General features: G+C 38.3%; 1 protein-coding gene across 17 annotated transcripts in view; it reads left to right on the forward strand.

The window, feature by feature from the left end:
- Nucleotides 1-16,272, forward strand: part of ZC3H18 (zinc finger CCCH-type containing 18) — an 87,823-nt gene that overhangs the window by 48,064 nt on the left and 23,487 nt on the right. For all 17 annotated transcript variants that reach the window (XR_011972909.1, XM_072636306.1, XM_072636318.1 and 14 more), the window contains 3 exons: nt 6,298-6,489; nt 7,178-7,303; nt 13,582-13,680. Coding sequence is in view for 16 of the 17 variants with exons in the window: in XM_072636306.1 (XP_072492407.1) it covers nt 6,298-6,489; nt 7,178-7,303; nt 13,582-13,680 (417 nt within the window). In the remaining variant the exon portion in view is untranslated. The remainder of the gene's footprint in view (nt 1-6,297; nt 6,490-7,177; nt 7,304-13,581; nt 13,681-16,272) is intronic.

Consider the following 16,272-nt stretch of genomic DNA (forward strand, 5'->3'; position numbering starts at 1 on the left):
GAAGGTGGAAAAGTTCTTGAAAGCATTTACCTACAGGCAGGCCGTTGTGCTTTCTTTCCTGGTAGTTCATACCAGATGTCACCATCTCACTTGATTTGTTTTTTAGAGACTTTCTTTTTGCAAACTTTACTTAAAAGTAGCATTTTCTTCCTTTAAGATCAGTGTATTGAGGAACAAGATATGGGTGCTGTTTTTTAGTTAGACTGAAATTCTTTCCATATTCATTTAGCAGCAGGTGGTGTTACTATCAGTTCCCTAACCTAATAAAGGATTGACTGAAACTAGTGAGTAGATTCTCATTTCCACTTGTTCTGTAATTCTCAGGGACTGTTAATCATCCCTATAAATTCATTGTGCTGTACCTCGACTTTTTCCCACTAAATTCTAGGAGTTGTTCAGTCATTTAGAACTGATACAAGAACTTAAAGACAGTTTTCATATAGAAAAGGTAAAAGCAGTATTTTTTATACCTGTGAAATAATAGAAAATAACCCTCTTGCCAAGAATATTTTATAGTCCACAAACAAAAATCATTATTATGTACCAGAATTTATTCTAGTTTAAATTCCTCCTCGAATCACCAATCCAGGATTTAGCTTGGTTCCAGGTTTTATATAAATTAAGCTGAAAGGTATCTAATATTTAGTTATCCTTTCTCCCTTTTATAAATATGAAAAACTATTTGCATTGCTCCAGTTTTCAGGAGCCTACTTTGTACTTATTGAATCATCAATAATAGCTTGATTCAGCAGAGACTTTGGCTAGCTTTAGAAATCTGTAGGATATAAGTTGTCAGATCTGTAGATTTGTGCACATCCATTTTAAGTAGTATGACACTGGTTCTTTCATCTCTTAATTCAAATATTTGCTGAGTGTTACTCATCAGGAACATTGTAGATTAAATTCAGGCTTGAACAGAATTTGGAGTAAATGACTTTGAAGTCCTTTTCAACGTTTTCTGACATTTCCTCATACTCTTTAGCTCCATTCCTCAAGGAGCTAACCTGCTGTTCTCCAGGTAAATTTAGTTCATGGGATATAAAGCTGAAAGGAACCTCATCTCTTCATGCCTAGATCATTGCAGTGGCTTGTTAGTGGGTCTTCCTGCCTCGTGTCTCTTCTCCCACTCCAATCCATCCTCCATTCAGCCACTAAAATGATTTTCCTGAAGCTTAGATTCCATCATGTGATGCTCCCACACCCCTCACTCATTAAACTCCAGTAGCTCCCTGTGCTAAATGTTTTATTTGGCATCCAAGGCCTTTCATGGCCTAGCGCCTTCTGTCTCTGCGGTCTTCTTAGACTCATTCCCTGTCATATACTAACTGACTTTCTGGCTGTTCCACAAACAAAGCACTTCATCTCTTGGTTCTAGGAATTTTCTCTGGATCGTCCCCTTATTTGTAACGTTCTCCATCCTCATCTCTGCTTGCTGACTTCCTTGGTTTCCTTTAAATCCCAAATAAAATCTCATCCCACCATCTTCCCTCTGTTTATTATTTCCTATTTTTCTTATGTATAGCTTACTTCATATATTTGTTTGAATATTGTCTTTTCTATCATATTGTAAACTCTCTGAGCAGGGATTGCCTTTTGCCTTTTTGTATCTCCAGAGCCTAGCACATTGCCTGACATATAATAGGCACTTAATAAATGTTGATTGATTGAGATCGTCTAGTCCAATCCTCTTATTTTTTACAATTTTTTTATATGTGTGAAACAACAGAAACAGATGAGAGAACTGGGACCCAAAGTAGAGGAGTAAATTTTCTGTGGTCCCATTAGTACTAAAAAAGTATAGGAGAGTCAGAATTCAAACCCAGATCCTCTTACTAAATCCAGGGCCCTTTCAGGTACACTCCACTGTGGAGAACACAAGAATGAATAGTTATTCCTTTCCCTCAAAGAGCTTTCAGTCTTGTTGTTCTTTTACTTGTTGCTCTTCTGTTCCTTATATTATCTACTTTTTAGTTGTCGAATCAGACATCACTTTTTGGTAGACTAAATCTCATGGGGACAGTATTCACAGTATCTTTTTCCTAATAGTATAGTATTTTTCCTTATCTCTTAACTGGTGCATTCTAAGCTTTTTTCTATATCTGGGGGCTCTGAGTTCAACATGAGTTAACATTTGACAACCGAAAAAAGGTTAGCTTTGTATTGAGGGACGTCTGGTGTCCAGGAAAATGATAGTTCCATAACATAGTACTCTGATCAGATCAGCATCTCATCGGGCCTTTTCTGGCTTTATGGCAGTCCTTTTTCTCATTCCTGATTGACTCTCTTTTGAAGTCTCCACATCATCTATTCCAAATGTCCTGTCTTTCCTCAAGCCACTTAGAGCACCCTATTCCCAAATGTGGACCTCGTCTCGTATGTTACTTTAAAAACAATCAAGGCCATGCAAACCGAGTCCCCTCTTTTGTTCTACTGCACATCTTGGTCATCTTTTCTCTTGTTCTGTTCTCCTTGCCAAGATCAACTCTCTCCATGTTTCTGATCCCATCCTCTCTTAACTCTTTGAGCTCCAATTATTTCTTCCTTCTTTAGAATCTTTTTTTTTTTACTTTTTTATTTTGAATTTAATTGATGAACATAATTATTTTGTTATACAAAAAGTCACTAAACTGTGCATTCTCTTTTTTCTGTTGACTTCTATTAGGCATACCTACCAAGAAGATGTAGGGGAGGGGAAAAAACTAGTCTCTATGAGAACACTTATTGGTATGGCAGCATTTTTTGTAATCACAAAGACATGGAAACAAAATAGGTCATCTCTTAGAAATGGCTGAATGTGATACATAAATATAATTGAATATTACTGTTCCATAAGAAATGATGAACATAATAGATTTAGACAGACAGGGAAAGGAGTGTATGAACAGAACCAGGAAAGAAATTTGCGCAATAAAAACAGTAGTAATATGAAGAAAAACAACTCTGATGATCTAAGCAGTAAACACGAGTGAATTAGGAAGAAGAATGACTGATCAAAGCAGTGAACAGTAGTGGCTTTAAAAGACTGATGAAACATACCTCTCATTAGAATCTATCTTTATTCATGGGCTCTTTCACTGCTGCCTACAAACATGCCCAAATATTTTCCACCCTTAAAAAGTACAAAAGGAACTTCTAGCTATCATTCTATGTCTTTTTTCTGTTTCACTGTCAGACCCCTAGGAAAAGCTGTCTGCAGTCATTGCCTTAATTCCTCACCTCTCACTTCTTAGCCTCTTGAAGTCTGGCTTCCAACTATATTCAACTAATACTGCTTTCTCCAGGGTTACTAGTGAACTCCTAATTGCCAAATCCAGTGACTTTTCTTAGCTTTCATCTTTCTTGACCAATATGTAGATCTTTCTTGAAATCATGTTTAACTCTTAAATCCCCCAAAACCTCTTGCTTTTATCTTTTTCCAGGAATTTTGGGTGGACTTGTGCCCAAAGCTACATTTTTGTTTGAGATTTTGCTTTGAGATGTCTTTGAGACGTTCTCTTCTGGGTTCGTATCTTGTGCTTCCCTATCGCTGTACCTCCTCATGGTGGGATTCTTTTTTGTTTAATCATTTCTACAGCCTGCTGCTTGTCTTCATGCTAGGACTGGACTTTTCACACTTCTGGGAGGAATTCTGGGCTCAACTTTTGTCGTCCTGGACAGCTACGTGTTATAGTGAATAGAGTACTGGGTCTAGACTCAGGAAGATCTGAGTTCAAATCCAGCATCAGACACCTAATTAGCCATATAACCCTGCTTAAGTCACTTCACCTCTCTCTTTCTCGGTTTCCTCAATTGTAAAATGGGGATAATGACCTCACCTACTTCCCCAGAGGATAGCAGTTGGCAGGATATCCTACAGAGATGAATTCTTGAATAATAACCTCTTTACTACTTTCTTGAAATTGTCTAGCCTTGAGAATAAAGATACTTCGTGACTATCTCTGCCAGTAGAAAATCCAGTACCTCTTCAGTTGTTTGTCATCAGAGTCCCAGTTCTCATTTTGTTGGTAAGAGTGCTTGGAGTATATCTAGAATTTCCTGTAATGCAACTATGTGAGAAGAAGGTTATGTACAGATACTTTCTGGGCTCTGCACTGCTGCTATTGAAGCAGCCAGTTCATTTGGATTCCAAATAGTTTTATCCGCAGAGTAGGTGGGAAATGCTTGCTGATGTGAAAATGTTGACTCTATAAAGAATTGTAGACAACCTGGATTAACCAGTCTGTCTACAATCTCAGATAGTCTCTTTGGACTTTACTGTGACCATGGTGACAAACCAAAGCTCTTTTTGCCTTCCCTCCTATCACAGCATAGTGTTAAATTTTAGAACCAGTCGTAGGCAGAGCAAAGAACTCTTTACCTTCTCTAATTCCCATCTTTTTTCCCTTCCTTTTGTTATCTAGCAGAACTGAAATACTCTGATGATTAAAGTAAATCCTGATTATGAAACACAAACTTCCTGTTTAAATATTAGACTAAGATGACAGTCCCATAAGTAAAAAGGTGAAAGAATCTCTTAAATGATCTCTCTTGGAATGGAATTATCTGGTCTTTTTTTCATTTTCTTCGTTTACTACTTTAATACAATAGGACATGGTCATGTAGCAGTGGTTCAGGGACTAAAGATGAGAGGTGAGAAATTTTAAGTCTTGATTTTGATGGTAATATGTTAATTCAAGTTAATACAGGTGTTATACCTAAAGTTTTGTGTCCCCAAGCAGAACCAGGAGAACTCTGTACACAGCAACAACCACAGTGTGCGAGGATTTTTTCTGGTAGACTTAGAACTTCATTGCAATGCAAGGACTTAAGAAATTCCCAGTGGTTTTGTAAGGCAAAATGTTTTCCACATTCAGAGAAAGAGCTATGAAATTCAGTCGCAGAATGTAGCAGATCATTTTTTTTGTATTACGTTTTGGTTTGTTATATGATTTCTCCCATTCATTTTAATTCTTCAGCACAGCATGACTATGGTGAAAATGTATTTAATGGGAATGTATGTGTAGAACCTATACAAAATTGTATGCTGTCTCGGGAAGAGGGGTGAGAGTTGGGGGGAAGGAGGGAAAGAAAAAATATAGGTTGTATGGTAGTGATTGTGGAACACTGAAAATAAATTTTAAAATATGTATAAAAAAAAAATTTAAAAAAGTTTTGTGTCCCCAGAATGCTGGCATAGTGCTACTCACATGGCAGGAACTGAACAAATGCCTATTGGCCAATTAAGCAAATCCCATCACTGCCGTTAACAAAAGAATGTCCCAAAAGCAAAAAAAAAAAAAAAGAAAAGAAACACTTATCATTTTTGTTCTGATCGTTTAAGAGATGAGAAAGCATCTGAAATTCCCACTAACTTCATTGGATATAATATTCTGTAAATTATTATTTTAGAATTTTTTCCTTAGGGGAACCTGTAACCATTGGCTTTCCAAAATCCCAAACTGTTATTCTTAGCACTGTGGTACTACCTAACTCTATCACAGAGTATATTTATTGTTCTGGGGTCTAAGCAAAAAAATAAGTCATACTTTCTAGGCATCTACCCTTCCTCAAATATTGTGCTCCAATCACATCTTTAATTGTCAGAACTATTTTAGTCAGCTAAATCTTTTTGTCAGTACATTCAGTTGGAGAAGAGTTCAATCTCTGGGAGCTTCATACCACAACACACAGAATGCTCATGGTAGTCTCATATCTGAGATTTGCTTTCATCAAATTATTTTTCATTATTGTCAGTTTGACAAACCATTGTCCACTAAGTTCATTACAATTTACAAGTCAGCGTTGGTCACATGGATTAGTTTACTTTTAGGGCCTTGTAGAACATCTCCTTGTATCCCTCTTACTGCTCCTAAATCTTACTTCCTATGTTCATGGTTCTTTATGAACCTTTATGTTTCCTAGTTGCTTTTTTTAATAGTTTTTTTCAAGATCTCTCTGGTCTTATGGCTTAGCATGGTTATTTATTTCTTGTTGAACCAGTAAAACTTATCTCTTTAAAGTCATACTTAAAATTTGTAAGGGTGGATTGGGTTAGAAGAGGTAAGGGAATCCTGTACCACTTTGCTCAATGGAGGAAATGAATCTCCCTTTAAAGATAATTTTCTCCCAAGAGACAGTGCCTGTTTGCTTCTAGATATCTTTGTCTTTTATTTACAAAGTTGGCCTCTGATCAGAAAGTTAGGTGATAAATTGGGTAGAAGATAGAGATAGAATACTCTTGTAGTATTGGAATATCGGTTTCTTATGATAGCAAGAGAACTCTGTTCTTTATTAAAATTGGTATGTGCATGTTTTCAGCCGTCAACCTGAGCCACCAAAGAAGGAAACCACATCAGCTGGCCCACAGGTGAAAAGAGCAGATGAATGGAAGGATCCTTGGCGACGATCTAAGTCCCCTAAGAAGAAACTTGGCGTATCAGTTTCTCCAAGTCGTGCACGGAGGCGTCGAAAAACATCTGCCTCATCAGCATCTGCATCCAATTCCTCCAGGTAAAATGAGCACTTTGAGAAAAAGTAGTTTAGGCTATAATAGGCATTGTTATTCCTGAATTAACTTCTTTAGCTATTTTGGTTTATTGTTATTAAGAGGAGCTATGTTTTCACTTTGAAATAGTTTTTCTTGTGAGTAAAACTTACATGAAGTTATTTGCCAGTGAAAATAGGGCATGAAAGGTGAGAATTGACTTCCAAATGCACAAAAGTTGCGAAGAACATCTGAGGTGGTTTTGTGGATTGAATGAAAGTAATAGCCACATAGAATCTCTCTTGCAAGGCTACCAAAAACCAATGGGTCTCCTGCCCTTTTAAGGCCAGTCTTTGACAACTGGTAAAAATTCAGTGTGTTAGAGAATAGTAACGTTAAATGCTTTCTATGAGAAAGCATCTGAAATTCTGAGTCTAGATTTTTGTTTGAGCTGGACGGTGGGGAGGGTGAGACATATGAGAAGACAATAACAAGCTATACACGATGACAGAAGAAAAAAAGTGTGAAAATTGTTATTAAAAAAATTTGTAAAAATGGATTTGACTGAGTTGTGCCTGTAAAAATTTCTAAATGGAAGCTGGGGTACATACTTTTTGGGAAGAACCCAGTGCTGTTCAAAACTGAAAGTTACAAGTTAAGTAAACCAAGATTCTTAAGTTGATGGGATGACTTTTCTTCCCCTTTTTTTATCAGGTCATCTTCTCGTTCATCATCATACTCTGGTTCTGGCTCCTCTCGATCCCGGTCCAGGTCCTCATCCTACAGCTCCTATTCTAGTCGGTCTTCTAGACACAGCTCATTCTCAGGCAGCAGATCCAGGTATACTTTCTTTGACCAGTGCTCTCCAGCCGTTACTGCTTCCCTGCTCTTCTGGAAAAAAGAGATGGAAGTGGGTCAAAGGCAATCTGTGGACTTTGTGTTGAACGACTTTATTTTTATACAGTTTTCGGTTGGGGCCTTGGTTACTTACAGTTTGGGGTCCTCTTTCCCCATGTACCCTCTCAACAGAGGCAGTCAACCAGGGTACCTCTTTAATAATTCCTAAATTCCGGTCAAGGTAGTTTGCTCTCCATGGAGGGTCTCTGTCTCCTTGTCTCAGGTAGGTAGGCTATATTTTTCTGCTAAATGTTTGATTGCTTTGAAATGATTTGTGATAACTCTAAAATGTTGAATGCTATGTTTTAAAAGTTGTCAATGTGCCCTAAGGCCAAATGGAATAGAATGCAATTGTTATAAGTTTTGATAAATGAAATGGAAATGAAGACACAAGCTGTTATTCTAGAAATACCAATATCAGTATATTTTCCTAGTTTGCTAGACTTGAACTTAAGCCCATCAAAAAAATAAGGGAATCCACTCAATGAACTGGCCTAATGCACCTACAGTTTGGGGCTTCTCCAACCACCAAATGTAATCCATAGTTACTAAAGATTGGAAAAGGTTTAGACAACTCCTTCCTTTGGAACTGTGGGTTTTTGTGTTTTCAAAATTGTTAGATTCATCCTTTGTTTTCATTTGCTTGTAAGTCAGAATTGAATGAAACTTAAATGAACTATGTTCACCACATGTTTAAAGCTCTATACCAAGGGTGGGGAACCTGTAGCCTCGAGGCCACGTGTGGACTTCTGGGTCCTCAGTTGCAGCCTTTTGATTGAGTCCAAACCTCACAGAACAAATCCTTTCATGAAGGATTGCTCTATACCTCTTTAAATGCCTTTCTCTCTTGTACTTCTACTTTTTTTTGCCTTTTCCATCTGCCTCAACCCTTTACAAATCATCTCAGTCCTAACCCCACTTCACCACCCCATCTTTCACGGTATCCCCCAAAGATTCTGACACTGGCCTCATACTTTTTAACATGGATTGCTTGTGTTTCTGTATTCAGTCCAGTTCCCCTGTTATCTTTATTTATCACAGTTTGTCCAGGTTTGGAGAAGATTGACTGACAGTAGAAATGCCATCTAGGATCATTGATTTAGAGTTAGAAAGTACCTTAGAGGCTATTTAGGTCAACTCCTTCGTTTCCAGGTAAGGAACCTAAGACCTGGAGAATTTAAGTAACTTGCCCAAAGTTGCACAGCAGCAAGTGTCAGAGACAGAAATTGAACACTGATCTTCTGCCTGTAAAGCCAGCCCTTTTCCCCCTTTACTACACAGGTGGGTTGGGCTACTCACACAGGCAGCTTCTCTTTTAGGTTCTTCTCTAGACTAGGAGCTAGATCAGTTTCGTTACAGTTCCATTATCAGAGATACTGTTGCCTCACCCTTATATTTAGTAACTACAATATTCTGCTCTCAACTAAAGTCCATTATGTATAAAACGGTTTAAAACATTAGCTTTTGAAGGGATGCTGCTTTTTTCCCCTTGTCCTCATTGTTTCATTGAGAAGCTTTATCACTGGATATCATTTATTGCAATAAAGCCTTCAACCATCTCAGTTCTGATTGACATACGATTCCTGTGGCAATTGTGGAATAAGAAATTTCTAGCAGATTTCCTTACTAACATAAGAAATGTAACTATATTATCATCTAATTGCACGGAGAAATAATTTATGTAAATGAAAAGTTTTACAGAGCTGTTCTACTTGTGAAATATTTCTGAACACCTGATATAAGCTAATATAATCTTCCTGGATAAGAAAGTGGGTCCAAGAATTAGAAAATATAGCTTGTGCCCTCATGGTTCTCAAAGTGAGATTCATACAATATTTGTATGTGGAAAAGAACAGATCATCCAGTATGTTAGAATAATATGTTATGTCTGTGTAGTACATTATCATTTTTATGGCACTTTTACAGTATTCTCATTTGATTATCCCAAGCACTCTTTGAGGTAAACATGGCAAATGCCCAAAAGAAAAAACTCTGGTTCAAAAAAGTAGCTTTTTTAAAGATCACCTCGCTAATAATGGATGGAGCCAAGAGAACCTAGTATACTGTGAGTGGTTCTACTCATTGGTAAACCTCAGACATTTACCAAAATGTCGTACAAGTGAGTGTAAATGATGATTATAGACCTGGTACATAGGAGTAATGAAATTACAGCTAACTCAGGAGATAACTTCCTCAGGAAAGTAAGGTAGAAGTAATAGGAAAGTGTGTTGGAGAGAGGAGAAGTTGACTTATTGGCGCATACTAAGACAGTGATAGAAACAAGCAAGCTGCATGCTGAGGATGATTCGTTTGAGAAATTAAATTTGATAGAAGGCCTTGAAGACCTGACAGAGGAAGTGAAGGAAAATAATACTGTTGGTGATGATAGATTGCCAGGCCTAGAGGCCTGAGGGCTACCCGAGTCTTACCTTACCTATCGCAGGTCTTTGGCTGGCCAAACCGGATAAACGTATGAGAGAAGAGACTTTCCGGAGTCGAACAAGGGTTAGGCTTTATTCAGGGTCCTGGTTACATGTGCAGGGGGAACTCTTCCTTAGGAGAGAGAGAGAAATCTCCCAAGGAGGCAAAGATCTTAACAGTAAGAGAATGAAAGTGGAAGTGGAAGTGGGGAGAGAGGGGGGAGGGAAGAGCGAAGAGAGGAAAAGGGAAGAGGCGCCTTCTGTCCTGTAAGGGCCCCTCCCGCGCTAAGAGCGCCTTCAGGCTTTCCTGACCCTAATTAAGCTCTCCGGCCGCGTAGTTTGCACCTGAATACCGTGCCTGTTAGATAACAATAGGTGTGCCCAGATCCGGGCCAGTCTCGAGGGCGGGGATGCCTCTCCCATCACTTTCTCACGGGAAGAGGCGGAAATACACGGAAGAGGCGGAAATACACAAGATAGCTCAGTCTCACTCCTCGATTCCCTGCTGTTTCCTGGGGGGCCTCATGAGAACTCTAAGATTTAGAAGTTCCCACCTTTACCTGCCCGAGACTGTCCACATGGAATTGAGCTTCCACCCCCAACAATAGATAAAGCCAGAGAAATACATTGGGAGATAATCATGTGCAGGCACATAATTAGACTATAAGAATAGAGGAGCTTCCCTGTTCCTGATGAGTTCAGCCAGAATACATTTTGTGGAATGACAGAATTGGAAGTATGTAATTTGGAAGCTTTATCCCAGCTCCTGAATCAAATTTTAATTAAAACTCAGATGCAACTACTCAAATCTCTGTGCCAGAACTGATTTTATTTGTAAACTTAAGTCCCATGACTTCTACATTAAATTCTTAACAGTCATACAAAATTAAGTTACATGCCTTTGAAGAAAAATGCTACTAGTTGTTTCTCAGATAATTGATGGCAACTTAAAAGAGCCTGGTCCAACTTTGATTGTCAAAGGGAAAGTTTCAAGAGTGATGGATGCTTCTTCCTTTCCTCTTTCCCCTTTCTCTCCTTAATTTGTCATTTTTGAAAATGGATGATGAATTTCTTTGAAAGAGTATGTATTGCAAGTAGACCGTTGATTATGAAGCAGGTTCGTGCAAGTTCAAGAGAAAGACAAAAGTAGTACTCTCATATTTAACTGTAATAATATACTGTAATTCATTCTCATTTGGGCCTTCCTACCCTGAAAAAAAAATATTGAATCTGTACCCTAATGAATCAATTTATAAAGATTTTCTGTTGTATACTAGTGTTCAGTGAATAGAGTGTTATGGAATTGGATCATTAAGTTTCTTGAAAGCTTTTTCCATCTATACTTTATTGGTCTATATGTATGTGTAATAGTAATTAGTTCATAATATCCCTTTATGTTTGGCTTCCAGAGTTAGCAAAAAATGATGAAATTTTTACGTGACAATTTTTAATAGAGAAAAAAGTAATACACACACATTAGGAATTTGCTTCATTGATGACATGAGTATTATGGGTCACTTACCTGTTATGATTGTTTTGTTTTAATATTTTCTTTAGGCTCTTTAGTACTCACTAGTTTGTGTGGCTCCCAGTCTAGGAAATGAATATTGAGTGACCCTCAGACCTCCAGTACATCTTCAGCTTAACCCCCCATTCCACCCTTTCTTTATTCTGACATCCTTGTTTGCCTATAGAATATTTCTAGATGAATAATCTGCTAATGCCTGAAACTTATTTTGTCAAAACAGTTTGTCATCTTCCTGGAATTGCTAGTTTTCCAGGTGTTTCCCTGTTTCCCACTCTCTCCACATGCTAAAATAATCTTTTAACACTGTTTTTCTTGTATCCCTTCCTTATCAAAAAACCATTATGTCAATGGTGGGAAAATGATGGATTTGAAGTGATAAGACTTCCATCCAATCCTTGTCTCTTACTACTTTTGTGACCTCTTAGAGAGAGAGAGAGGCCTCAGTTTTTTCAGTCTGTAAAATCTGGGCATTGGAATGGATGAGTTTTAAAGGTTCCTTTCAGCTCTGCCTAACATCCTGTTCCTTGTTTTAGATCTCAACAAATCCAAGTACTTCATCTGAACCTTTGATGCTTTTTTACACTCTGTATCCTTCCCTCCTTCACTAGTCTAAGTTCTGCACTTTAGCTGGATCATCTCCCACAGAAAACCAGCTTATTCTCAGTTATGCCATGACACATGTCATTTTCTTGGCCCGAATTGCATTTGTCCTCAGCCATTTGTTTCCTTCCAAATCTGATACAAAACTCACATTCATTCAACAAATAGTTACTTAGGGGCACACAAAGCACTAGAGGTAGAGGTCATCTGATTCAAACCCCTTATTTAAAGAGAAGAAAACTGGCCTAAAGACAGAAAGTGACCTACTCATGGTCATGCAAGGGCTAACTGGCAATAGTGGGATTTGAACTCAAGCCTTTGAACTTTAAAACCAGTGGTTTTTTCCCAATGTGCCACACATTCCTGTCTCCAGCTTGGGGGGATATCCCATACATACACAAATAATTGTGGAGAGGGAGATGAGTGTGAAGGAGAGATCCCTTTGTTCCAGAGAGAGGCTGATCAGGGGAACCTTCAGTGAAAATTTAGGAACCAGACTTGAGCATTGAAAAAAGTGGGGTGAGGAGAGTTTGAGAGGAAACAGGAGGGTGGTGTAGGGCTATTTTTACAAAGTACCCGATTTAGAATCCGATGACCAGGGTTCAGATCCCTATTCTGTCACTTAAAGACCTTTGTGACTTTGGGCAAATTACTTCCCTCTGTAGGCTTCCATTAACTTATCTGAAATGAGAGCCTTGGACTGGATGAGCTTCGAGTTTCTCTCAAGCTCTAAACTGATTATCATTTGTGTATAAAAACGAGGACTCGGAGGAATCCAAGTAATCTAGATAGTATTATGGGACAAGACGGGGAGAAGATAGCTTAGAGCTAAACTGTGCCAGTCATTAAAAAGCCAAGCTTGTTCTTCATCCATTAAATAGTGTGACACTATTGAATCTTTCTGAGGAGTGACATGATCAGAATAATACATTTAAGTTTCTTGGGTCAGTGTTGTGAGAAATGGAATGACGAAGAGGTGGACTGGGGGCCTCAGAGACCACTTAGAATATTATGACAATATTACAGTAAATTAGACTAGAAGAGACAGGCATTTATAGCAGGAATTCTGAGGAAGGAGGGGAGGTTCAGGAGATATTTAAACCCAGTATGAAGAGAGAGGAATTTTAGTCAAATAAATCCCCAACTCTTCACTCTTCTGCTCTGTATCTCTTCACTCCTTCCATTGTCATGTTTTCATGGCACTACTAAGTGCTTTTAGGTGTTGGTGTTATATTTCTGCCTTCCCTCCCCATATTACCTTTAGATTTTAAGCTCCGTAAGCACAGGGTCTCCATCTTTAACAGCTGTTTCTGTGATTACTACCATAAAGCTCAGTATTTGCATTCCAGAAAATAGCATGAACCGATTTTTATCTTTGATGTATACCTTGCAGTTCTTCCACTTTAATTTTACAGAATTAAAGAGAAAAAGCTGAAAACAAAAGTCAGTTACATTGTGGAAGGAGATCCATGAAGTTCTAACTACTGATAATAATGAGTATGCTTCCATAGGTCTAGCCTGTATGCTTCAGCAAAATGTTAACCTCCTGTATGATCTTATGTTCTCTGCAAGGCATATAGTGCGCTAAACTATTGTAACGATTGTGCTTTTTGGATTGCATGTATTTGTGCCATCTTTGTCCTAACAGCAATTTCATATCGTTTATTTTCCAGGTCTCGGTCTTTTTCATCTTCCCCTTCTCCATCACCGACACCATCCCCACACAAACCTATAAAAACTAAAGGAGAGCCTGCCCCACCTGCTGGAAAAGGGTGAGTTTGGAGGAATTTAAATGTGTCCTTATTCAACTAATTTGCTCTCTTTGTTAATGTATTTGAGATTATGGAAGGAAATTCATGAAGAATGAAAATCTTATAAAATGGAGCTCTGTTAAGTATTTGTGACTGATGGCAGAACATCAGGTGACAGGATAAACAAGAAAGTAAATATAAAGTGACCAATTTCTGTATAAAATGCCTTGTTTGAGTAGATGCCTGTGCTCTAATGGGTGAAGATAGGAAAGCAGATCTTTTCTATTTATGCAGCAGTTTATGTTATTTAGTACACCTGAACTTGGCAAATAGATTTTCCTTAAGAGAGAATTTTCCTCCAGCTTAGATTCCTTCTAAAGATTAGTTAGTAATGAATAACCTACTCCTATAGGGTTGTTCTCAAGTATTTTTTCCACTCTAAAGTCCCATAGAAATATTAGTTGCTGTTGCTGCTGTAACAAGCCAAAGGCAATATTGGAGAGACTCACTCTTTTCAATTTCTCCTAAATGAAGTAAAATCTTTTGGCATCTTACTTGTCATAGAAAGTAGGTTTGCTTATTTAAGAAGAAGATACTCAGTATTTAAAGTCAACTAACAGGAATCTAGTTTGGTTTGGTTTTTCTCGTTGTGCCTCATGTTTTTCAATTTTGTTGCAAGTGTCGAGGCAGGTTTGGTTATCCAAGGAAGGCATCCTTGCCTATAAATTAACATGTCTAGAACCATATTTAATGTTTTTATTTTTTTCATGTTTTATTTTTTGCCAGGTTTAGATTGCTTTCACCATAACTAGATCTTGGGAGTTCCCAGCTATGTTTTATTTACTCTGGGCAAATCCCTTAAAGAAACTAAGATATAGAGAAATTTCCTGTGGAATGAAAATGATCAGACTGACCTGTCAAATATGAATTCTAGTTAATTATGAACAATTTGAGACGATGGGTGGCTTAGTGGGTAGAGAGCCAGACTTGAAGTGAGGGAGACTAGGTTCAAGTCACACCTCTTGATACATACTGTATATATGATCTTGGGCAAGTTATTTAACCTCTCAGTATTTTGATCAACTCTCTAAGCCAGAGATTCCTTAAGATCAGTGACTTTTTTTTAAAAAAGTCAATAACTGTTTTTAGATGGAATTTGTTTCCTTTGTGATCCTGTGTATTTTAAAACATTGTGAGAAGTGGGTCAACAGATTTCACCAGACAGCCAGAGGACTCTATGACACAAAAAGAGATAAAGAACCCCTCTTTCATGCCTGCAACCCACACCAGAGATGGCCACGCTACTTGCCTCCATTTTTCTGTGCAAGTGGGCACATTCTATGCAGCTTATAGGCTTGCAGCAAGAGTCTTAACCCTTTTTGTGTGTCACAGATCCCTCTGGCTGCATGGTGATATATGTGGATTTTAAATGCATAAAGTAATATGCACAGGATTAGTAAGGAAACCAAAACTATGTTTAATTAAGAAAACTTGTTCTAAAAAGAGTCGTCTGCCTTCAGTGCCACCCTTTCTACTGTCCCTTGCAGTCTGGTTTTACTCCCAGACACTGTACTGAAACTGTTCTCTCTTTGTTACCATAATTCCTATAATTTGTTTTTCCTTTTTGATACCTTGCAACTTCTCACAAACCTCCCTCTCCTTCTGACGCTGCTGTCACCCTGATGCAGACACTCATTACCTCACACATTGATTATTGCAATAGGCTGCTGATGGGTCTGCCTGCCTCAGGTCTCTCCCCAACCCAGTCTGTTCTACATTCAGCCACTCAGGTGCTTTTCCCTGAAGCTCAAGTCTGACCACGTCACCCCTCTACTCGCTAGATTCTAGTGGCTTCTTAACACTTTTTAGGATCAAATACAAAATGCTCTCTTTGGCATTCAGAGCCCTTGATAATCTAGTTCCTGTCTACCTTCTTATGCCTCACCCTCTAGGACATACTGATCTGAAGGTGTCACTTGCCTCCACGCTATTCCTCAAACAAGGCGCTCCATCTCCTGACTCTGGGCATTTCTGGATGCACACTCCCTCATCTCCTGTACCTATTGACTTCTAGTGCCTTCTTTCTCTTAGTTATTCACTTTTTATTCTGTTTGTAACTTTTTTGTGCATAATTGTTTGCTTATTTTCTCCCCCATTAGATTATGAGCTTCTTTTTTGCCTCTTTTTGTATCCCCAGGGCACTTAACACAGTGCCTGGCACTTAAGTAATAGCACTTAATAAATGTTTGTTGACTGAGTGACTGAATTGCCTTCTTTGGTTTCTATGACACCATTCTTTATGATTCTCCTCCTACCTCTCGATACTTATTTGTGACTCCTTTGTTGGCTCCTCACTCACATCTTTAAGACATGTTATCCTCGGTCCTCTTTTCTGTGCAAGTGACTTCCACGTCTGTAGCTTCATTCCCAGTCACACTCTTTTCTGTCTATCCCTTCTTTCCCACTTCTCCAGTGAGCACTGTGACAGACCTTCATTTCTTACTGTTTTAATGGTTTTTGTGCCCCTGGTCTGTCCTTTTTTCTGTTTCATTCTTCTTACTAGAGTAATCTTCCTAATCTAGCATTCAGTTGTGTTGTTCTTGCTTAGTTGTT

This window comes from Notamacropus eugenii, chromosome 1 (assembly GCF_028372415.1).
Source record: "Notamacropus eugenii isolate mMacEug1 chromosome 1, mMacEug1.pri_v2, whole genome shotgun sequence".
Taxonomy (NCBI): Eukaryota; Metazoa; Chordata; class Mammalia; order Diprotodontia; family Macropodidae; genus Notamacropus; species Notamacropus eugenii.